Source organism: Perca fluviatilis, chromosome 6, assembly GCF_010015445.1.
Source record: "Perca fluviatilis chromosome 6, GENO_Pfluv_1.0, whole genome shotgun sequence".
Lineage (NCBI taxonomy): Eukaryota > Metazoa > Chordata > Actinopteri > Perciformes > Percidae > Perca > Perca fluviatilis.
This window is the reverse complement of record NC_053117.1, coordinates 27577077-27602022: the sequence shown is the minus strand read 5'-3', so window position 1 is coordinate 27602022 and position 24946 is coordinate 27577077. Positions and strand designations below refer to the sequence as shown.

The 24946-nt window shown below is 39.2% G+C and overlaps 1 protein-coding gene across 3 annotated transcripts in view; it reads right to left on the bottom strand.

Moving 5' to 3' along the window:
• Positions 1–1216: 1216 nt before the first annotated feature.
• LOC120561295 (transducin-like enhancer protein 4) overlaps positions 1217–24946 on the bottom strand; it is a 35848-nt gene continuing 12118 nt past the window's right edge. Inside the window, exons 2-17 of one of the 3 annotated variants that reach the window (XM_039804348.1) lie at positions 23680–23742; positions 20732–20806; positions 19395–19599; positions 17418–17434; positions 12793–12915; positions 11090–11143; positions 10842–10994; positions 10250–10382; positions 9946–10133; positions 9409–9485; positions 9039–9288; positions 8629–8876; positions 7748–7895; positions 6686–6836; positions 4380–4456; positions 1217–3985 (exon numbers count right to left, since the gene is read on the bottom strand). In XM_039804348.1, the coding sequence (XP_039660282.1) occupies positions 3878–3985; positions 4380–4456; positions 6686–6836; positions 7748–7895; positions 8629–8876; positions 9039–9288; positions 9409–9485; positions 9946–10133; positions 10250–10382; positions 10842–10994; positions 11090–11143; positions 12793–12915; positions 17418–17434; positions 19395–19599; positions 20732–20806; positions 23680–23742 (2070 nt within the window). In that variant the 3' untranslated portion in view covers positions 1217–3877. Of the gene's footprint in view, positions 3986–4379; positions 4457–6685; positions 6837–7747; positions 7896–8628; positions 8877–9038; positions 9289–9408; positions 9486–9945; positions 10134–10249; positions 10383–10841; positions 10995–11089; positions 11144–12792; positions 12916–17417; positions 17435–19394; positions 19600–20731; positions 20807–22892; positions 23004–23679; positions 23743–24946 lie in introns of those variants that run through there. The other 2 variants (XM_039804349.1, XM_039804347.1) reach the window with 2 other exon arrangements.

Here is a 24946-nt window from a genome sequence, read left to right as displayed (position 1 = left end):
GGTCATTTACTTCAGCTGGGCAAGGAGTCAAACTAAATGTGTGTCAGTTGAACCAACATGGGGCACAAGCTGCCTGTCCCACAGAAATGCAGATATACTCAGTGGTGGAAGGTAACTAAGTACATTTAATCAAGTACAATTAAGTAAAATTTTCATGTACATGTACTTTACTTAAGTAATTCCATTTCATGCTAATCTCTACTTCCACTCACTATATTTCAGAGGCAAATATTGCACTTTTTACTCCACTTAATTTAATTAATAACTGAAATTACTAGTAACTTTACGGATTCTGATTAATAATACAAAATATAATTAACAAATAAATTAGGATATATTATAGTTTAAGATAAGACTTTATTGAACTTTATTGATTTTTATTTTATTTTAGTGAATTTACAAGCTACCCAGCAGCATGTAAAAACTTAAATTAAACTTAAAAATGAACTAACTTAAAGAATTAGCCCCACCTTTACCAGCTACAACATTAAAGTGATGGTACACATTAATGCATTAATAATTATAATCCAATATTAAATATATGATACTGATATAGGCTCATCTGCATAATCAGTCGTTTGACTTTTGGTATATTTGGATGGTAATACTTTTGTACTTCAACAAAAGTTTAGAATTTTGAATGACTTTCACTTGTAACAGAGTATTTTACACTGTGGTATTGCTATTAGTAAAAGGTCTGAGTACTGCTTCCACCACTGGATATACTTTTCTTCAACATTTGGAATCATTGTTGCAGAACTTCTCAGAAAGTATCAAACAACAACTCCACACAATAATTTAATAAAATCAATCACAGACTAGAAAAAAGAGAGCAAAGGCATTTTGTATTGAAGAGGAAAGAAAAAACTCAACATCAGGAAGTTTCTTTCCACTGTAAGCTTGAATTAATACATGTTTACAGTAAATGTATAACGCCATAAGCCATAAGTTCAGTCAAGCTATACAGTATGTTCTACACATCATTATTGTACGCACGTAAATCATTTCTGTATCAGGTCATGTTAGCCAGCTAACTTGTAGCAATCAGATGACACGATTAACATTAAGGTATGACTTTTGACATAAGTATTACCTGTGTATTTTATATTTTCCTATTATTAATGGGGACATAGGCAGCACAGTAGCTATTTAGTACAGAAGGTACAGATTTTATGATTTATTCAAGAGCAGAAAACGAAGCCACAAGAAAGTTAAAAATTTAGAAAGAAAGCACAGAATAAGGCAAACACTGTGAAAAACAAACACAGTACAGTGTCACTGTGTGTGTCTGTCAAAGAAATTACAAAAATATCAGTCGTAACAGTGTAATATCTTACATAGGGTCCCTCCTGTATCAAACTCATTAGACTAAGTCTCAGTGGCTTTGCTGCAAAATGTCCCTTTACATTCACACCAGTGCAGTTATTATCAGTAGTTTCTTCAACTCAAATTGATTATGTCTGTGTCACAGCCACAAAAATATCCTAAAGACATTTAAAAATGAAATGGCAATCTTTAAATAGGTTTCTCATTGGCATTTAACTCGAGAAGGGCATGCTCAGAAACCTAGAGAAGACTTAATACTTGCATGAGTGTCCCAGACTCACACATACTGATCTTTTTCTGATTTTAATATCTAACTATTCAGACCTACAGTAAAAGACAGGAAGTTAGGTGTCAGGCAGGTTAGAACTAGGTATGAACACTGCACCCTTTATCAGTTTGAAAAGTAAATCAGAGAGAATAACCAATCCTTATGTTATTTTAATCCCATAAACAGTAAAACCTGGAAATCTCTCTTGGCTCATTGCTACCTGCTTTTCCTTCTTGATTTACAGGTTGAGCACGTCTTTTGCACTCAAGGAGTCTAGAACTGGAAGATAAAGCTATAATATGCAACTCCTGGGATTAAAATAACAATACAAGTGAGGCGAGTGCCATTTGGGCAAAAGAACAAAGCTTGAAAGCAGAAAGAAAAAGTATGGTGAAGAATTTTGTAGCTTCAAAAACTTGTAGTTAATGGCACCATACTTCAAACAATCAGACTGAGACAGCAGTAGCCATGAATAGTATATTTTCCATACCGTGCATTTGTTAAGCAAAGCGGGTGACAAAGAGGAGTTTGGTCCTGATTACTTCAAAGTGAACAACAGACAATCGATACAAATTGGACTGGATAATCTGGGTTACCGTTTGTGTTAATTTGCTCATGACTGATCTTTTTATTATTATTTATTTTTTAATAAAATTCATCCTTAAATGTTGAACTCAAAAACAGTATTTTGTTAAAAACCTAATAGCAGAGTCCATCACGTTTCATCTCTGTGTAGTTGAACCCTCAGCAGGACAAAATGGAATCAGAAGCGCAGCAGCATAAAGGCACTGTGTTATTTCTACAAGCCGATAGAAGTATATCCAAGAGAAATCACAAGCGTATCATTGACCACTTGTTTTTCAGAAAAGTTTCCAAAAGTCCAAACATAAAACTCCAGGCAGGAAATGAAGAGCTGGTTGACCTCCAAACACCAATCAAACAGTTTCACTGAAATCTGTCACACAGAATCCAGTGAGCATCCAGAGGAGTCTGAACTGAGGGGGCAGAACCAAGAGCAAAGGTCACACAGTAGTGAGGGGACCGGGGGCAATCTTGTGAGTTTGTTTGATCAACTCCCACTGGGTCGCAGCGCACACACACACACACACACACACACAAACACACACACGCAGTGACTTAGTGATAATTTGCTGAGAGTTCGATGAGAAGATCTACAAACTCTCGTGTGAAAGGTAAATATGAAGTTACAGCCAGTTATCTTAGCTTAGCATAAAGTCTGGCAACATAATCAGCTTACTAGCACCTGTATAGCTCACTAATCAACATGTTGTATCTCGTTTGTGTAATCACTATGTTCAGCATGCATTTGTTATGGAATGAAAATGTGATGTTTTTCACATGTGGAATGCTGATTTTACTAATTTAGACAAACATAACAAACAAAAAGTGTATTAACATTTAAAAAAGGCAAATTTGGTATGAGGTATTAACATGAAGTGCCTGAAGGCAAGCAGGAAACAGAACCAAAATGTAATAAAAAAAAAAAAAATGGCAACACTGTATTTACAGTAGTAATTCAAAACACAAAACAATACAATTTACCCACAGGAAGTTGTTACTGAATAAAGCCTTGGATATAGTTGTTGTGTGTTTGTCATATGCATCTACAGAAATGAAAGCTACACCCCTTAAAGATGCAATTAAGCACATAAACAGTATATCAGGGTGTTGAATAAGGTTGGCAGCAGACTCTGAACAGAAAAACAAAGTTTTGAAGAGAAACTTCTTCGTGATATTTACAAGAACCAATAGTAACCCTTTCAAGTGTTGCCATTTTTAGGTAAGTATGTTTATGTTGTGCCAAATTGGAAGATCTCAGAGAAAATGTTCTGGTGTCAGCCGGGAATGATCCAGCCACAATGTTTTTATAGCCTTCAGGTATAACAAAGTACGAAAGGAAAGCATGTGAACAACTACACTTGTGTTGTAGCTGCTTGTCTGTACAAATATGTTGGTAAAAAAGAGGCCTAAAAGTTTAGGAATGTTATCTAGTCAATAGTATCCTCTCCAGATTCAGTGCACATGGACATGTATTCATCCTCACAACAACAACAAAGTAAGACAATTAAGAAGACACAAGTAAGAAAAAAAAAAAAAAAAAAAAAACTCTGCTCGGTTCTGCTTCTTCATTTTGAAGTTGAAAAACGCCCCTGTCCAAGAGTCTGTTTGGTTAGTTCCATTTAAATCCATTTTATACATTAAGAATTGTACATAGGTGTTGGTGACACCGCAGAGTGCCTGAATGGAAGTGGTCTAGCCTTCCTAGTAGTTGACCTCGTAGACAGTTGCTTTCTTATCTCCTGAGCCCGTCACAATGTACTTGTCATCTATGGAGATATCACAGCTCAGCACTGAGGACGACTCCTTTGACTGTAAGGGGAATAAAAGATGTGTGAAAATGTAAAAGGTGCACAGACTGAGAAAAAGCCAAGAAGGGATGAAGGCCATGTGTGTGACAGACAGGTGTTGAACAGTAGATGTGATTTATTTCTCCATCCAGTCAGTCCACAATATATGTATAGAGTGCAGTGACACATTTAGCTCCCACTGCAACTGTATCTTTTCTAAACACCAATAAAGGCTTCTTGTTCAAATGTTATATAATATAATACAGTTACTTTTACCTTTAAGATTTCTGATTTTGCTGTATTCAGCACCTCCACTTAAAATCAGTACTCAGTACTCTAGTAATCATACTGTACTGTATTTGGCCTCTCAGCTGCCTGGATGTATATGTTGTTGTGGTACGTTCTTCCACACTTACCTGGAATATGCTGGCCCCATAGGGGGTTCTCCATGCGTTGAGCAGATTGTCTTTTCCTGTGCTCACAAACCACTTCCCTGCAGAGGATGATAAACTACATTAGGCCACATCAGGGAAAAATATGTGCCCGAAATTTTAATGTCTCAATTACAGTAAATGCGCTTCACAGCCTCTTTCACACATAGTTCCCGGTAGATAACCTTTGATTTTCACTACTCACACAAGCACTACATTCAGGAACATTTCTGTCTTGCGTCTTTTCACACATGCCATGGCAATGTTGGAATAGATGGGGCAAGGGACAGTCCAGCAGATGGCAGTAATTCCACACTTATATATGCCAACCGCCATAAAATTCAATAGAAGTAGAAGAAGATGAAAACGGTGCACACCTTTTTGCTACAGGTTTCAGGTTGAAACGACATGTTTCCTCAGAACGCTGTGCAACGGAATTACTACAACTACTATTTCTAGTCACAGTTCCATTATCTTTATTGTTACTATAATTGCGACTGTTCATCGTACCCCCAACTGTCACTGGCAGACGCCAGCCCACCAAGAGCCTGGGTCTGTCCGAGGTTTCTGCCTAAAAGGAAGTTTTTACTCACCACTCCAGGTTTCTGCCTAAAAGGAAGTATTTCTCGCTACTGTTGCACTAAATGCTTGCTCTTGGGAGAATTATTGGAATTGTTGGGTCTTTGTGAATTATAGAATGTGGTCTAGACCTACTCTATCTGTAAAGTGTATTGAGATAACTCTTGTCCAATTGAAAATGTGTGAAAATGTGCCTGTTTGGAAAGGGCAATTGCTTGGCCTGTGGTATTGCTGCTTGTAGAATTATTAAAAACCAAAACGTACCCCAAAATTACTTACAGAAGGACCCCAAACCACTTACTCCACTTTAGCCTATAGCCTACTACTGACTTACAGTGTAGGCTACGTCTACATCAGAGGAAGACATTGTAGGCCTACCTACTACTGTATTTACCTGACAGAGAACGGGGCAGATTCAGAAAGTAATCACAAAATATCACAATGACAATGTGGAGTAATCAGACATTGGACTCATGGCAGTGTGCTACCCACCCGGCCTGTTATGAGAGCTGTGTTCATCAACCACCAGAACCGGACCATTTGTGTGTGTGTGTGTGTGTGTGTGTGTGTGTGTGTGTGTGTGTGTGTGTGTGTGCGCGCGCGCGCGCACAGAGAGAGAGAGAGAGAGAGAGAGAGAGAGAGAGAGAGAGAGAGACGTGTTGTCTCGTGTCGAATTTAACATTTCAGCAGAGGTGTTAATTTACATACAGGTTTAGTGGCTTGATGGTTAACGGTGAAGTATGGATTTGATTCGCGGGGATATTTTGGTGACGGTAATGTTATTAGTGTTGTAAGTTAGCGGTAGACTTAATTAACCTGACCCAGGGTGCTGTGTCTGCCCGGATGTGGCTCAGATGTACGTGTACACGGTGGAAGAGGTCTATCTAATGCAGTGCTAACTATTTATTTGATTGGCCCAATCATAGTGAGAAATAATGACTCATTGTTTTAGAACACTTCGATCTAGGATGCATCAGTTGCTATAGGTTGAAATTCAAGAAACAATGTAGATAAGGTAACTCTCAGTCAAACATGGAGATACTCAGTGCAAAGTGAAAGTTGTTAACTGGGTGAAATATTGCCACTGTCTTGAATAATACCAGACTTTGTTGAAAGGACAGAAATGAGGGGGCACCAGCTTCTAATTTTAACCACTGGAGCAAAAATCGATCTGGAGTGGGATAAATACTTAACCAGGCTATAATGCTCAAATTCTGACACTCATTACTGTCTGTTATACTTAATTAAACTCAAAAATAAGTATAATGTAGTATGATCCTACATTAATTATGTACAATACAGTACTGGCAGATAAACTGGCAGCTTCAAAATAAAAAAAGTAGTTGTAATCATAATTTGGGGATATTGTCAAGTTGGTCAATTTAACCATGAAGTGATGAAATGTAAACATCAAAATCATCTATTTGTTCCTGCAGATAGTTCATGCTGGTGCTCCATTGTAACACTTGTACTTGTTGGCTAATTCCATTTTATTCAGAAGTCTTAATCCTAACTACTAAAAAGTAATTTTGGTCCAACATGATTTCTAGCTGTACAATGATTCCTCTGAAAAGCGCCTTCATTTACATAGTATTTTATTTTTATTTTCTAATCATGTCTCCTACACAAAGCTGACACATTTAGATATATACATATCTATATATATAGAGACATATAGAAAGAAGTTTAAAGACAGAATTGTTGATTCTTACCACAGTGAGCAAATCTGAGTGAGAGCACACAGCTTTCATGCAGGTGGAGCTGGTACTTGTCAGGTTTGGTAACATGAAGGACCTCCACATTGTTGTTCTCCATCCCGACTGCCAGCCACTCGCCCGTTGGACAGTATCCCAGTGAGAAGATCTGCAACGAAGCCCAACAGTTATAATGTCTCATAGTTTATAAAAGAATATAACACATATCCATCTCTTTTATTAGTCTAGTCTTGAATTGTTTCAGTGCATAAAGATTGTGTTTGTCTGCCGAGGTGGCCACTGATATTAACATATCTAGGGCAGGCAAATCTATGTAAGCAAAAGTCCTCTGTATGCTTTTCTACACCATCATTAGCATTTCTTACAAATCTGTCAAAACAGATCTGTTTCAGTTTCTAAAATCGAAGCTGTTCTTTTAGGAGATGTGGGGGTTGGAACAGATAGCATTAGCACTCTATTGGCCATGTCTCTCCCTGTCTGCCCAGCCCTCTCTGAGCTCTCTTCTATGTACACTCACCTCCTCCTGTGCACACTGAGATTGTGAAATTGAAGTAAAATTGCAGTAATGGTCTATTATTGCTGCTCTTCTCACCTGGAAAAAATAAATTCTAACTGCCAGTGTTAGCGTTAAAGGTTTTTGAGCACTGGGCAGAAAACCAGAGCACAGTCTGGCCTTTATGGTGGGTTAAATGTTCTGAACTGAGCTTGTAAATTACTGCAATAAAGCAAAGCCAGAAAGTGTAATCACACAAACTGCGAATAGCTGTGACTTGTCCTGAGATGCACAATTTTCAACAATCTGTGCATTTTACTTTAACCACCAAATAATAAGGAAACACAGTGCAATCCCAAACTTGGTTGCAACTTACACCTGCATATTAGTTCCTCTCTACTGCTACACAAACTTTGATCGATATAGACATTTAGCATAAAAACAGTGAGTATCAGCAGTTCATCAGCTAGTTAAAGTGTTGGTGAATGATGCCCTCTAAAAGTGATAGGTATAGTTGCAGCACTAATAGAATCGGTGTGTTTGTGTGGACAAAGTGTCTTGTGTACCTGGGAGGTGAAGTCGTGCTGCTGCAGCTGCCGTCCCTCTCTCAGGTCCCAGGACCGCACAGTGTTATCCAGGCCTCCAGTCCACAGCTTTGTCCCATCATTAGAGATGTCTATACAGCTGGCTCCATCAGTGTGGCCCTGGAACTGCCTGAAGAAAAACACAGAGTCAAGGTTGCAAGAGTTGTTGCTAGTTTGTTGACATCAGCCAAGTCAGCACCCAATGGAGTGACATGTCAGAAATTATTTCATAATGACCCACTTTAACTCAAATTCTTATTAAAATCTGTGCGAATGTGTCAGTTAAAGTCAAGATTTGGGGTCACATATTAAGAACACACACACACACACACACACGTTATTTAAAACAACAAAGCAAAACAATTGCAATACATTATTGATTTCTGGCAGTTCAGCCTCAATCCAAAATATACAAAAAATTGTAGGAACTTTGTTACACACAGTTAAATTAAGGACTAGATGGATTAAAAATAACTTGAATGTGCAAAGAGAGCAAAAAAGCCCAAGAAGGCACTGTTCATTACTTATATATTATAAAACAATATTTACAATACAAACATTCCAAACATTTTTGAAAAAAAATCATCTGCCTTTTTAGGGGTATGTTAAAGGTTAATGACATACAGTATCTTATTGATGACTGTCTTGCATTGCAAAGTATGGTGGACCAATAATTTGTGGACTTCTGGACTGGACTGTGGACTCAGAAGTCGGTTTAGATTGTATTGATTGTTGTTGCTATTTTTAGTTTAATGGTATGAGGTTCCGACAACTGGTTTTAAGTTGGTAAGACTGTCAAAATTTCATTTTTATCACCCAGCAATAATCAAAACCCTCACACATCACCCTCCCCAGCTTCATACCTAACCAGAGTCTGGTTGTGAAGATCCCACACGGCTATGTTTCCATCAGAGCAGCAGGAAAAGCAGACCTTGGAGTCGGGGCTGATGGCCAGAGCATAACACGCAGGTGCTGACGAAGTTAGTTCAGCCTTGATTCGTGGAGTTGGTGTTGCCAAATCCCAGATCGACAAAGTACTCGCCTCGCCCCCAACAATGAGAGTCCGTCCATCCGGAAGTAGCCGACAGGAACGGATGTAGTTATCTCTGTTCTAATATACCAGACGCACAGAAGTTTTTATTTACTATCATTAAAAAAGTACCAGTGCATAAACTAGTTGCTGTTAGCAGGTAACAGGTTAAACAGTAGAAAACATGTTCTGTGTTTTAACCATGAAGTCACATTGCATGTATGTAAGGGTCATTGCACTCACGAGGCAGTCCAGCTGGGATACAGGGGTCTTGTTTCCCGGGTGACTGATGTCCCACACCTTGACGCAGCCCTTGCCGCCGGTGTAGACATGACGCGTTGGGTTACTGATGGTGACAGCACACACCACCTCCCCGTGGCTGAGAGTATTGATCTGTCGTGCGTGGCGCGGGATGCCGGGGCCAATCAGTGCATCCGGAGGAAAAGGCACAGGCTGCATTTGTCCATCAGCGCTGACATGAAAGGAGTAAGCTCTAGAGAAAAGAAAAGGGTCATGTGGAGAGAAGAGAGGTGGACGTGTGGGTCAAGGTACATGCAAACGTGGGAAAGAAGAGGAAATAAATGGAGATTTATTAAACAAAGAGGAAACATACGGTTTTCCACCAGGAATGCCCGAGAGGTTGGGAGGAAGTCCAGGGACACGTATGTGGTGGTGAGGATCAAATCCCACCTAGAGAATATGGGTTTAGAGTACAATCTAACACATCACACAAATACTAGAGCTGTTCGTAGCTGCTATAATGATGAGTGTCTATATTTCTGTTACAGAGTAGAAAAGTTTTCCTAAAGCCAATCTCTTTACATGCTGCACACTTACATTTTTGCTAGCTACCCAATAAAATAATACTCTCTCACTCACGGCACATTCTTCCATATGTACAGTATCACATATATACAACATTATTACTTTTAAATAATTGTAATGAGCAGCAGAAGAAGGCAAATGATTGGAATGCCTAAACAACATGTATGATTTTATTTTGTTTACTAGTCCTTGGCAGACAAAACTTTAAATTAATACCATACTAAGATTGAATATGTTGGTATGCATGTATACATATACAATGTGTGTGTGTGTGTGTGTGTGTGTGTGTGTGTGTGTGTGTGTGTGTGTGTGTGTGTTTGGGTACCACTTGTGTGCGTCCATAAGCTGCCACTGCAGCAGCAGCCACCACACTCATCTGTGGAGAAATGTTATGCAGGCCGGTGTAGGCTGCTCCGGCTCCACTCAGCTCTCCGTTCATACCCGGGTGAGGAACCATTCCAAACGGACTGGGGTATGAGCACGGCACTGCCAACGGCGTACGGAGACCAGGAGCTACAAGATCAAACGGTTTCCAAAAACATCTACTTTAGTCAAACTTCTTACTGATTCAAATCCACTATCTCACTTATGCACACGGAGAAGATTTACGTTCTGTTGGCAACACTGACCCAGCGTCTCGACTCCTGGCGGTTTACTGGGTACAGACCTCAGGCCCGGGGTGGAGGTGCTGCTGGGTGTCGGGGCGTCAGAGCGGGATGTGGGGGTGCTGGACTTGGACACAGGTGTTGTGGCCTTCTCATTCTACAACACAAAAAAAGTTTAACATCTTAATCACGAAAGGTTTAAACACTAGTCTAAACAATTAATTCAGATGGAGCAGATATCTCTTTGCAGAAGGGTTGTAGAGATAAAAGACACACCATTTACAAATGTAATAGCAGAGCATAAAGCATTCAATACAGGAACTATTCATGCTGAGACTGAGTTCATGACTCACAAAATTGATAGTCTATTAAATATGTATTAAACGCTTTCTCCACCTGATATAATCCAGGGTTTATTACCTTCATTTTGCCACTTTTTATACTTTTTGATTTATTATCTTCTGACTAACAGGAGTTTTCCTTCTTTAACACCAAACCTTCATTCTCTTCTATACCTTACTTACAATGATTCAATTTTTCTGAATGCCTAAAAATAGAAACCTTAGAGAAATGATGAAAAAGAAGATCAGAGGGCTATAATTACCCCATGACTCACCACATTAATCTCTTTGGATTTGGATGAAGGTGTGCTGCTGGAGGAGGCGATGGAGGACGGACTCAGCGGAGCATCCTTCTTCAACAGGCGACTCTTGTCCAATCCGTTCTCCCGAGGCGAGTGGGCAGGACTTCCTCTAGGAGACGCTGGATCCTGTGGTGGGTGAGCAAAGGGAAAGATGAGAGAGTGAGAGGGGTTGGTGTTTTTTTTAACACAAAAGATACCATACTGCCTAAACCGTTTTGTACCTCATTGGAGACATCCACTACTAAGTTGTCGTCACTCTTCTCTCCATCGCTTTCCTAAGATGGACACATAAGAAGACACACACTTGACTTTCACTCCATGGTGAAAAATGTGGGATCATTTTTTGTGCTAGATTTACAGAACAGTATAAACAAGCACATGTATCAAATTGGCATATGTGTCTGTGATCAGCATTTTATAAAATGGCTGGACTTCTGGCGTTAAACATTTCTACTGTATGTAGACCTAAGTTCTTCATCAGTAAAAATACATATATTCAGTGCTTTTATTAAATTCAATATCCCACCTATTTGATAGTACATAAAATAGAAATTACTCATACATTCATAAAAAGGGTAATCATAAAATCAAGGATTTAATAAATGATCTGAGAGAAGACCATAAAGACCATTGTACTCATTCCTCTGGCATTACTTCTTTTATATTTTTGCATGTTTTAATTATCAGATTAAAGTGGTATGAATGGTTCCATTGTGTATCATCCAGATGGCTCATCTGGCTAAAGAACATGTCATGAACTGAAACAGACTGAGCTCAAATCCAAGCTACGTCCTTTAACATGTCAGGTCTTTCTCTCACTGTGTTGTCCAAAAAAAGAAAGAAAGTGTGGGTTTGAATGTGGCTCATGTGAGATAACTTTACATACTGTCTGTCAGGACGTCTTTGTTTTGTCATGGATTTTGCATTAGAAAGGTGGCACTCCTCTTTCTTCTCTAATATGGTGAATATTTGAACCATAGACTACAAAATAGATTTGAACCAAGAGTCAAAGGTGTAAACAAATGTAGTTGATCACAAAACAATCAAATAAAGCGAATAAGCCTTTCCTTCAGAAATAAGTTAAAATTAAAGCTGCAAGCAGCGTTGGATGGGCCCTTGCTCCTCTGCGCGCATCAGGGTTACTAACGGACGCCGTCCCACACGACCCTGCATTTGCGCAACAGTCGGACACAGCGCACATGGTGGAATGTGCTTAAATGGTCACCAATGAAAAAGGAACTCTCTGCTTCAATGATACCTCACAATAGTCTACGATAAACGGGTCAGTAGTTATGAAAGGGGCCGTGGCTTAAAGTGATGGTTCGGAGTAATTCACCCTAGGGTCCTTTGCACCATGACCTCGAGCCAAACACCCCCCCAGAAGCTTTTTTCACCTGGGTGTAACATTGGGAGAGTTAGCGTAGAGTAGCGTTATCAGCTGAATAGCTTAGCACAGGGGCTAACGGACGCACGTTTGTATCTTGTAAGTTACCCCACTAATAATGCCCGAAATGATACCAAACGTCTACAAGTAGTACAAATAGGTTATGCTCTCATAAAACGATGGATTGGAAAGTTTGTAAGTACACCAGAAGTTTATGTAAATAACACTTGCCTGCTGGCTTCTGCTCTCTGCTGTTGTTGTTAAAAAAATTTTTAAAAGCAGGGCAACCTTAACTGGGTAGGCAGACAGAAGAAGAGAGGATACCGGGTAATATACTCCCCAAAGACCAGGTGAAAAGCTGGGGTGTTTGGCTTCATGGACTGGTGAAATACTCGAACCATCACTTTAAGCATAGGGGGCGGCCAAAGCATCACCAATGACAAAGGAACTCTCTGCTGAGTTCAATGATACCTCACACAAGACTCTACCTTAAATAATATACTTATCATGTCAGAAAAGCTAACATTTATGTTGACTCACATAGCGTGTAGAGGCCAACTCCTTGTCATCTGTCTTCTGTTTCTTGCTGTCGGAGGAGTAATCACTTGAACTCCTGTGCTTCTCTCGGGTCCGAAAACTGGCCGAGGGAGACACAGATGAGCTCTGGAAGAAAAAAGAAACATTTACTTAAAAGGAGATGAAAAAACATCCGTCTTCATTTATAAGAAAGAAAGGTCTCATTCATGCATACATTTGAATATATTGTAACCACTTCTATCTTGTCTTAGAACAATGCCGCTCCTTAAACAGTTTTGGAACTACTTTCAACAAAAAAAACAGTCCCACTGAAAACAGTTGACACTATGTTCTGTGAATTATTCAGAGTAATGAGGACACTGACATTTTGCATCTTTTTCATAAAAGCAAGCAGCAAAATCCATCAACGTAAATCATTAGATTCAGACATTCTTTGTGTTGGGTAAAAGCAGATATATCCCCAAAAAACTACTGTATCTGCATGGTTACATACCAATGAGGTAGGAGATACAATTTTTGTAACTTAGGAGAACCAACCCTTTAATACCAAAAAATGAAATTGCACTCAGCAATGTCAAAGGAAATTAGACGCAGGGGCTCTGAGGCTAAATCATTATGTGTGAAAAGCGCAAGTAAGCTACAGTTCAAATGCTACAAAATAGATTACTACTGTATGTCAAGACTTCTACTTTGAGCTAAATTAGGACAAATCTGGACTAAGCATGCAGCCAGACAGCAATACAAACACCGCAAATGACTGTGATCCACTCCACGGCTGGATATCCTTATCACTTTCAAAACTCGTCTTCCTGCCAAACCATTTTATTTTGACTGTATAACACAATACTAAAGCAGTGCTGTATCCTTGACTACAGCATAATGGCTTGAACTCAGCAGCATTGTTTTTGAAATGTGGGAAAGTGGGGGGGAGTTGATCCATTGATGTCTCTATTTTCTTAATCAAATATGGCATCCTTTAAATACGGTTACTGAAGGATCTCTCTTTCTTAATCCTCTCTGAGAGGCGAAGATCAAAATAAGGTCAACTAAACATTTCCCAGCCTCTCGCTCTTTTTTTTTTTTTTTTTTTTTTTTTTTTCGGTTCTCTTTTTTCTTTTTTTTTTTTTTCTCTCTCTCTCTCTCTCTCTCTCTCTCTCTCTCTCTCTCTCTCTCTCTCTCTCATTGGGAGGCTCTCCTTACCCAGCACACAACGGACAGAGAGAAGAAAAATAAAGCAGGACCTTTACCTCGACCTTTCCACTAACTCACGCTTGTAACCTTTTAACTGCCCTTTGCCGTGCTGCAAGTGTTGATGACAAAGATTCTGTGGGGGAGGTGTGAGGTTCAGTGTGTGTGTGTGTGTGTGTGTGTGTGTGTGTGTGTGTGTGTGTGTGTGTGTGTGTGTGTGTGTGTGTGTGTGTGTGCGCGCGCAACACTTGTACCTGTTTTTATTTAGTACTCCATGTGTGGCAAACAATGTTTAGTTAAGATGTCAGTGTGTCTACAGGTGTCTTCTCTTGAGTGAGACAGAGCAGGTTGAGCCAGGTCTCTCTCTCTCTCTCTCTCTAGACTGATTAGATTAATTAGCCTGCAAATTAGCTCTTTGAAAAACATCAAGGCAAATTAATTTTACTGCAGAGACAAATGGATGGTCTGCCTGCAGTACAAGCACTGTAAGTGTGAAGAACCGTGCGGTGTGACTGGGTGAAATTATTAATTTACCAGCACAACATAATTATATTTGCCTCCCATTTCAAATTGATTCTGCAAGCCGTGATAATGATACCTGTAACCTTCACTGTTTTGCTCAATTACACTTGAGAGGCCCAGAATAACCAAACTTCTCTTGTATATGTTTTTAAGAAGTCAAGGCCAGCAATCTGATATATCTGATTGTGCATCTTTGTCAGGAACAACCTGCTCCCAATCACACAGTTCACACCTGGAAGCTGCCTGATCTGATGGGTTTTGAGCAGGTGGGGGTTTAAGGACCTTGCTCAAAGGCACCTCAGTTGTAGTTCTGAGAGATTGAGTTGCTCTTTCACTTTCACCCAGATTTATCCTGGCTGTCCGAAGATTGAACCAGCAACTCTCAGGTCACAAGCTCACTTTTCTACACTTTCTGCTACCACATAAAAATGGACATGTTGTGGTGTTTACTTAAAAACACAATTCAGCCATTCATACCATGTTAATAGCCATGTTAAACCCTATTTACAATGCCATTACTATATATAAAATCTTTACTTTGTTTCTCTTCCACCTTCCCTATTTTCTTTCTCCTGAGAAAGACATCACAAGTTTGCTTTATGCCACCGTTAGTGAGAAAGAGATGTAGCTATTTTGAAATCCTATATTTTATTCCATTTGTTTCTAAGCTGCTTTTGCTTGGCTTTGTTCATACCAAAAATCCTTTTTAACTCTGGGTTCAAGTCAGTTGGTTTACTCTTTCAACTCTGATACTTCTGTTCGACAAAATTTGTTTCTAATTCTGCAGCCAACTCAGCATCGAAGGCAGGACTGTACACTGTATACACACTTTTTGTAAAGAGCATCCCAGCATTAACAAGGAGACGGACTGCAGCTTACCAGTGAACAAAAAACAAAAAAGAAGTGTGATGGCCACCGCAGCGGTCACACTAACAACAAGCAGTATGTCTACTTTCAACAAGTGATTCATTCTAAAAGGTCAGTCTAAAAAAAAGTGGCCTCATTAGAAAATCATTCTCTACTTATTATTCTAAACATAGAGTACATAATCAAGGATGGCAACTTTTATTAAAGAGTGATTTTACATTTTTACACAAGTGTTTATATTTAAGGTCATATTTCACGCCACGTATCACATCGTGGACTGAAAAGTGAACATTACAGAAGAAAAAAAATCAATGGCATTGACAACTGGAACCAACAATTAGCTTCATTAGATAAGTGCGTCTGACAGGCCTGAGGAGGTGCAGTCACGACTATATAGGCCTAATAGATTGTCTGTATTGGCAACAATAAGTATGCAGACACACATCAGCACCCACAAACCTTTATAAGTGTGTGAGGTGCTAACGCCAAGGACATTAAGGCACAGATGTTCATGCAATTCACACACACTGTACCCTGTGGACTGTTGCCAAGGCAACTGTAGACCACTGACAAGGGGCTTATTGGTTTCATGAAGTGACTTTTGGCTGGGTGTGTTCTCACAGGGCGCTAATGAAAGGCATTCATCATTCTGGTCCCTCTATCTTTACCACTGATTTCTGACTCTCTCTCTCTCTCTCTCTCTCACACACACATTGTAGTATAGCCTCTTAACACACACACACACACACACACACACACACACACACACACACACACAGCTAATCGCTCCCATCATGGTGCCTACGTGTGTGTGTGTGTGTGTGTGTGTGTGTGTGTGTGTGTGTGTGTGTGTGTGTGTGTGTGTGTGTGTGTGTGTAAGAGGCTATACTACATGGGGGGCAGGAGATAACATATTAAACATTCCTCTTGTCTCCACCTCCTCCAAAACACCCACAACTGTGTGTGTGTGTGTGTGTGTGTGTGTGTGTGTGTGTGTGTGTGTGTGTGTGTGTGTGTGTGTGTGTGTATGTATGTATGTATGTATGTGTGTGTGTGTGTGTGTGTGTGTGTGTGTGTGTGTGTGTGTGTGTGTGTGTGTGTGTGTGTGTGTGTGTGTGTGTGTGTGTGTGCGAGCATTCGGGCTGCTGAAGAAATGCTAATCTGCTCATTGAGTATTCAACAAACCAAATGTTTGCCTTGGGAGAAAAAAAGCTCAGCTTAAGGGACTAATTACTACAAGTGCTGGATGTAATGTTGCTCTGTTGAACTGCCTCTCAGACGTTAGCTTTTCTATTTTTTTCCATGGCTTGTTCTGTCTTCCTATTTGTCTCCATTTCCAAAAATCTGAATGTTTAAAAATAAATTTTTGTTTTTTTGTGTTTTCTTTTTTAACAGTGAATGTGGAACACTGTACATAAACGACTAGTGGATCAGAGGATACTAATCTGATAGAGAAATGAAGGCAGTAGTCTGATCATTATTAATATTAAAATGATTAGCCACTTTTAAATGTCTTTAATATTTGTACGTTTATAATTATACATTTTATATTGAAATATATATATAGTAGCTATAGTAGCTATATATTACTAACATCTAAAACTCATTTAAAGATATGCAGAACAGGTTAATACACAATACTGCCCTCTAATTGTATGTTTTTCCTGAACATTCTGTAAAATTACATTGTTGTAACAACATCTGAATTTCATTACAGTAATTTACATTGTGACTTTATAACAAATAACAAGTTGACAAAAAATATATTATTATTATATGCCAAGAAATCGTTCCTTCATATTTGAACTACAATCATATACGAGTCTCACGTCATGTTCTTTGCATATGATAGCAAATATTAGTCTTCAGCCACTAGCAGGCGTGTCATGAATGAAAATGAATGAAGATATCTGGTGTGGAATGTTGATGGCAGTAGGTTTGTCACCTGATTTTTTTTTTTTTTACTTTATCGGGCTAGGTTGAGTGATAAGAAATGAGACTGCACAGCAACACATCCATATGTACCAGAGAAAATAAAAGGAAGGACTTACCTTGACCGAGTCTCTGTCTGAGGAGGCGAACGGCAGGAAACAGAAATAAAATGACTAATTAAGGCATTTAATGTCTCAGCAACAAGCGCAATAATGCATGAGCAGAGATACACACACAAAAAACAGACAGAAAATGGAAACCTCACAGAGAGAGAGAGCAATACAGATAATGATGGATTGCCATTGTTACTGATTCTCCTGCTTAATGATGATGTTACCTGAGGTATCACTAATGCCAGCTAAAGCTAAAAGTACATTAACTCTCAATCTTCTTGTTTATTTTTCCTGATAGCCTACAGCGTGTTAAGTGAAATGTTATGATGGGAAACAAAGCAGAAATACACGATTATACTGCTGTATTCTGTCAGAATACAGTTTGATCATCCTGTTCGCATAAAGAAAGACATATGAAGTTCAGTACTGCAGCAGCTGCTGGGGCAAAAACAAGCATTTAGAAAGTTTAAAGATGGTTGTCAATCAACTCTGTTCTGAAAAGTGTTGCCAAAGGCTGCTTAAAACCTGCAAACCTGACGTTGCAAGATGACACTGGGTCACATTTGCTGTCTTAGCAGAGAAATAAATTGCATTTTCCAATCCAATGGAAGTTCTATGATTATCAGGCCTGTTTAGATTAGACAAGCTAGCAGCCTAAATGTACATACTATGTACACATGATCAGCTGTTTGTGAAAATGTTAACACTGACTAAATGGGGATATTGCCCAGAAGTTGCTGGATTTGTAAATTAAGGTGCTCAAAATAACACTAAATCTGGCAACAAAGTGACCTAATTCGAAACAGCATGCATTAGAATAAAGACAGACATTTAAAAAGAAAAATAAAGAAACCCTACTGTACATATACACCCATTCAAAGGAACTAAAGGAATTGGATTGTTATTGATTGGGCTCCTAATGCGGATAAGTTTACCTGAGCTGGCAGCTGTTAGCTTTACTGCAGCTGCAGGCCAAGGTTAACTGCTCTACTGCACTGTAAAAACCCTCACAGTCATGCTGGAATAGGGTAATTAAGAGCAGGCACACACTGTTTCTACCAACACACACACACACACACACACACACACACACACACACACACACACACACACACACACACACACACACACACAACACAACAAAACACACAGTTTCTATGTACTGTAATTAAATGCTTGAGTTCAAAGTCAGCTCACAGAAGAATTAGATGCGTTGTGCGTGTACAAAAGAAAAGAAGCATCATGGTGGTTGTGTATCGCTCCCTATTAGGCCAATTAAAATGGCACAATGACAAAACATTTTTAATTGCTTTATCTGCTTTCAGAGTACTAAAAATTAAGCATCAGCCAAGACAAGTGGTGGTATAATTCATAACTTTGACTGAATATTCCAGACATGTAAAATGATTCTGGGATCATTAACTGAACACAAGATAAAAGCTATAACAGCACAGACATGTTATATGTGGTTGTTTGTGTTTTTTAAAATGTCAGATAAGCAAAATTATATTTTAGCCTGGTATACGTAAATACCATTTATCTGGATAATTCATTTGTCAGTGGATGTGAGAAAGAAAAAATTTGTTAAAATCTACAGCAATAATAAAAAATCTTATTAAATATCTAATAAAGCTCTTATTTAATATGATGATACAATAATGTATAATGCATAATAGACATTTCAACAATACATAAATTGACAAGAAATTGTAGCTTTGAAGATTTCTATATTTCCCTCTCATGTGTTTGCATCATTCCAAGATGTGACTGTAAAGTATCAATGCATTGCATGAAGTAACCAAAAAGAGTTTTGTTGTTTAACTGCTGTTTAACTCATAAAAAAACAGCAATGCACGCTAAGACTTACTGCAGACATACACACACACACACACACACACACACACACACACACACACACACACACACACACACACACACACACACACACACACACACACACACAGAGACAAGGACAGGCCTTACCTCTCGGGTGTTCGCTGCTGTTGTTGTCGTGGTGTTTCCTCTCGTCTTTGAGCGGCAGCTGGTGGCTCAGGGCGGAGGACAGAGCCAGCAGGCTGGCGGTACCGGCCCCTGGGGGTAGGGGGGGCTGAAGGCCCGCTGGGTGTGGCGTGAGCGGGATTGGGATGGCGTGGCCGTGGGAGAGGTGCTGAGCCTGGAGCTGCTGCTGCTGAACCACACAGAAATAATGATTAGCTCAATGCTGCATTTTGACCTGGAAGAAGAAGGAAGGGAAAAAAAAAAAAGAAGGGAAGAAAAAAAAAGAAGCAGTGTGCATGGTAAAAAAAAAAAAAAAAGGGGGGGGGGGGGAAAAAAAAAAAAGAACTTTGGGGACAAAACAAGCAAAGTGCAAAGGAAGAAAAAAACATTAGGAGCACCACATGGTAGCTTAAACATTAAGAGCCTGAACAGTACTGTATAATACATGAGATACAAGTATTGTAGTGTCCTCAAAAAACTGTAAAAAGTCTCTGGACACCTGAATAAGTGACAGGTGTGTCAGAGAAAAGCACAACTTGAACAGAAATTTCAAAAAAACTCTTGCTTACTGCTGGTATGGTCCATGCAAAACATCTTGAACAAATAAAGATACCAGCAGTAAGAAAGGCAATGTTTTCATTTTTTATCAAAGCTTTAAAATAACTAAAAAAGATATTATCAGCTTATATTCGTTTTGTTGTTCTTGTTTTCAAAAGGATCCCAAATGTATCCCAAGATTTGGTTAAGATTATGGACAAACTTGTGACACTGTGTCCAAATCACCTCATACATACAGTATCTTTGGCATTTCTGTAGTGCAATTCCTCGTTGCCTATCAGCCAACATATACCCCAATACTTCTAATCTGTGATAAAATAAAACTATCTGATAATATCTGCCATGCCAATGTAAATCCACGGCTCTTAACCCACTGCCACAATTAACATGTTCTTTTTGGAAATATCAAAGAAGACATATTGAAAGGCCTATTTTTCACAATGTAAAACTAGTTCAAAGCTGACCCAGGATTATAACAAAGTCTCATTACTGTAAAGCTGAGTATTGGCCAATGTGCTAAACATTGGTGAATGAATAAGGTAGAAATAAAACTTTATTGTTGCATTCATCTCTTTCTCTTCAAGAGCGAGCAACTGACTGGTCCACTCATTTAGCAGTTACACATTTATCTCTGTTACATCTGTCTTATAGAATCTTCTATTAAAGACTGTATTCCCTTGTGACTGTGTGTGTGTGTGTGTGTTTGTGTGTGTACGTGTGCATGTGTGTGTGTGTGTGCGTGCGTGCGTGTGCAATACACTCACTCCTATGATGGCGTTGAGTTCAGCCATGGTGACCTGCTTGGCCCGCTCCACCGCCTGCACAACCTGCTGCTGATGCTGGGAGAGGGACAGACAGACGGAGACAATCAGAGATAGTGAATTGAAGCAGCAACTGAGACGGAGGAAAGATCTGTTGGATCTTTAAAGAGGGATTATGAAGATTATGACCTCTATGGACAAACAGGAGGAACTACAACAACACATTCATTCCTCCTACACAATTATCTGGTATAAATGAAGATGCTAATAGAGTATATCAAAAAAGACTCTCTGCACACCTCATATAAAAGTGATGCTTTTTTTATGTCAGCTGTACACTGTAACATTACACGGTCTGACATAGACTTATCCATTAGCAATGCACTGATCATAAAACCTGACAAACTGTTGTATACCTCATTAAACCAGCCATAAATGTGTAGGTAGCTACAGTTTCTTATGGTACCTCGAGCCAGATCCAGTTTAAATGCTATCAGACAAGAAGCGGGGACACATCTGAGTTATCACTGCTTTATATTTGGAAAACAAAAGCCCCTCCTCACAATTTGATACTCACCAGTGTGTTCATTAAAACACCGGATAGAAAAAATGTGCAGCTAATTGGGGTGTACTAGTTGGTCAAGTGTAACTTGCACAGGCCAGTTAATTCTTTCTTTGGGGAATTGCAGAATTTAAAAACCAAACAAGTAGAGGTCCAAAGGGACGATTCAAGATCCAGGTTTGCTAATGCATCCAAGATATACAGTAGTGCAAGTGGCCAAACATATAAACACCGACAATATCTTATGGAGAAGCCCAGTGTGCATATAATTATGTTCTCTGTGCTGGAGACCATCCATCAGTTTTTCAATCAACATGTTTAAGGCACAGCAGCTATAACCATAAAATTGGTCGTCTGTTTTCTGCCCACACATCTCAAAATGGTGTAGCTGCAAAAACTTCAACACAGAGAGAAAACAGACGTATTTGTAGAGAGAAAGAGACAGATACCCAGAGAGACAGACAGCTAACAGGGCAAAGTCATCCAAAGGGTACAGAGCGAGAAACACAGATCCAGACGATGAGAGAGAGCAGCAAAGATTCATCCAGGAGCGCAAAACATCAAAGTAGGGTAGAGATGAAAGAGCTTATCCAGTGTGAAAATGAACCTGACCATCGAGTTCAGCATCACCTCTGCAGAGTCTAACCTGCCTGAACATGACTCACACACATGAAAAGATCCATCAGTTTGATGAATATTGACAAATAGCTTCTAAACTATAATCAATAATTCTAATAATTATAGCCCTGGGATAGACACTTTTACACTGTTGCAAGGGAAATACATATCAAACGTTTCCCGCAATCATTACAAAGACAAATACATTCACATAAAAGTAAGATAACAGTTTGTTACTTTCAATAATTAGCTAGTAATTGTCACATTTAAACAGACAAAATTACCAAAAACATTGGATCAGTCTAGCTGAATTATGCCGGATTTTTGGCTGGGTTTGTTTAAAAAAAATAAATAAATAAAAAATACCGGTGCCACCACAGTAACTGAGTTTTGGCACAGATACCAAAACAGTACTTTATTCAACTCCATTAGTACTTGCTGAGGACAAAAGCTTGTCTACAAAAAAAGTAATTCTCTTAAAAAAAGGACAATATGAACATATACCTTTTCCTCAATAAAATGTTGTATTTAGCAAAATCATGATTTACTGTAAGTCAAGAAATACCTGATCAAAGAATGAGCATAACAAGACTGTGACCCGTGACCTCAGTACCAACTTTAGTTGCTAGACAGTTTTTTTACTCTGGGATGAGCTCCTAATTCTGTATTTATAAGGTGTGGGACCCAATCATATTTATATATGCACAATTATATGTATTAGGCATAATCTAACTAAAATGGAAGCAGTCTGTCTGTCCTTCGATTTTCTCAGCTCGTCCGCTCAATGTCACACTGGGTGGGTGTATTCCTGAGGACCCAAGTATGTGCATTGTTGACTGCGAGGGTTATATCGATAACGATATACATCACGGTATAGAATGTTTTCTGATAATTTAATAAATAGTATATACAAAAGAACCACATGGTGAAGCCTATTTTAGTTCTGATAATGTAAATAAACAAAAAAAAAACACACAAACTCACCCAGTAAACGAGGCTGTGCATCAAAACAAAGCAGTAAAAACCGTTTCTTCTCCCTGTCTCCCCTCTCTGTGGGCCTCAGGGCTGTGTAGCAGCTCCACAGTCTAATGCCATTATTCCTAATCCACCCTAAACCCTCCTAATCCATGGCTAATCTGGAGGAGAGCTTTGGAGTCCACACTCACTCCTTGCTGCTGTTCCCACCCCTCACACACACACACACACACACACACACACACACACACACACACACACACACACACACACACCACTTTCAACTCCTCCAGAGGAAGGATTAACCAGCTAAACAAACACACACCCACACACAGACACAGACACACACACACACACACACACACACACACAATGACACAAATAATTGTCTCACACACAAACACTCAGCCGCTGGCTCCTGCATACGTTAGTGGGAGACATTTAATAAGTTCAGTGCATATCTGCCTATCCCGAGCAGGGAGGATTAGCCCAGGATAATCTGTGTGTGTGTGTGTACATGGTTGTGTGCATGCATGTGTGTGTCCATATCTGTCTGTTTTGCCTCACAATCCACCACACACTTCTCCTTCTTCTATGGGTCCTATCTGTCTTACTTCCTCCGTTTTTCTCTTTTTTTTTTTTTTTTTTTCTCTCTCTCTCTCTCTCTCTCTCTCTTTTTCTCTCTCTTTTTTTTTTTTTTTTTTTTTTTTTTTTTTTTCTTTCTCTCTCTCTCTCTCTCTCTCTCTCTCACCCTCCTCCGTCTTAACTCACAGCGACAGGCACTTTTGAGTCTTACCTCTTGAGAGAGGAAGGGGATGACTTGGGCGCAGATTGCATTCAGCCGTTTGACAATCTCCGCCTGCAAGACAGAGAAGTGGGCACAGACAACAGAATCATCTTTAAATTCACCAACAGACAAGGCGTCATCCTTTTCACATAACCTATAAATGCTCACATCAAGTCAGTGTGATGAGTGTTAGATTAAAGTAATAGCCCAAAAAAAAGAGGCAAGTAATATGAAACTAGTAAAAAATAGTAATTTGATGCATTCTCAGTTGTTGAAAGCTTCTACATGTGCTGTTAGAAACACTGTCTGGTGGGTCTTTGCCAAGAAAAATCTTCTAGTTCACAGGAAGTCAGACTTCACAAACGTTTTATGAGGAAGGAAATGCACCTGACCTATTTGTTAGACCTCAAGGATACACACAATGCGTTTTAATGAGTAACACAGAATGTTTTACTGTTTGCAGCAATGGCCATGAAAAGGGCAAAAACCACCAGAAACTCAAACTTCATCTGCGGAAAAATGCAAGATAAAAGACATCAAAGTACCACCCACACTGTGTGTTGTAACGATGATCTCTGGAGCGTGCAGTGCACAGGCAGCACAGTAATGAGCGCTTAACACCAATGTCGCCAAAACAGAAAAAACAAACCTCACAGACAGACTGCTGTCTGAAGCTTTATTATTGAGTGTTAAAAGTCTGACTAATGAGAAATTATTTAGACTTGAACAAAAATGTGGTTGTTTAGGTGTCAACCAGGGATTGAGTTAGTACCACAAAGGTACTGCTAAAATAATTAGATGAGTAGTAAATGAGTCGATGGACAGAAAATGAATTGGCAACTATTTTGATAATCAATTCAATTATCAATCAAACTCAAATGCCAAACATGATCTGGTTTCTGCCTCTCAGATGTGATATTTGCTGACAAAATAAGCAATCCAAAGACACTTGTGCTCTGAGAAATTGTGAATAACTTTTTAAGTATACTTCCTGAGATTTTATAGACTAAAAGATAAACTAAATTGTAAGAATAATCAATAGATGAATTGATAGTAAAAATAATCATTAGTTGCTACCCTGGTTAAAGGTAATCTTTAATGTGATTAAGATTAAGAGACAAACATTCCTCAAGGTGGGTTACCTAATCTTGCTAACCAGGCGTTGAAGTCAATACACCCCCATTTTCACACACACATTTACAATGACAATAATACAAATCTAGTTTGCAAATGCTCATGAATGCACTCATAGAGCACACACTCATGATCATCATTA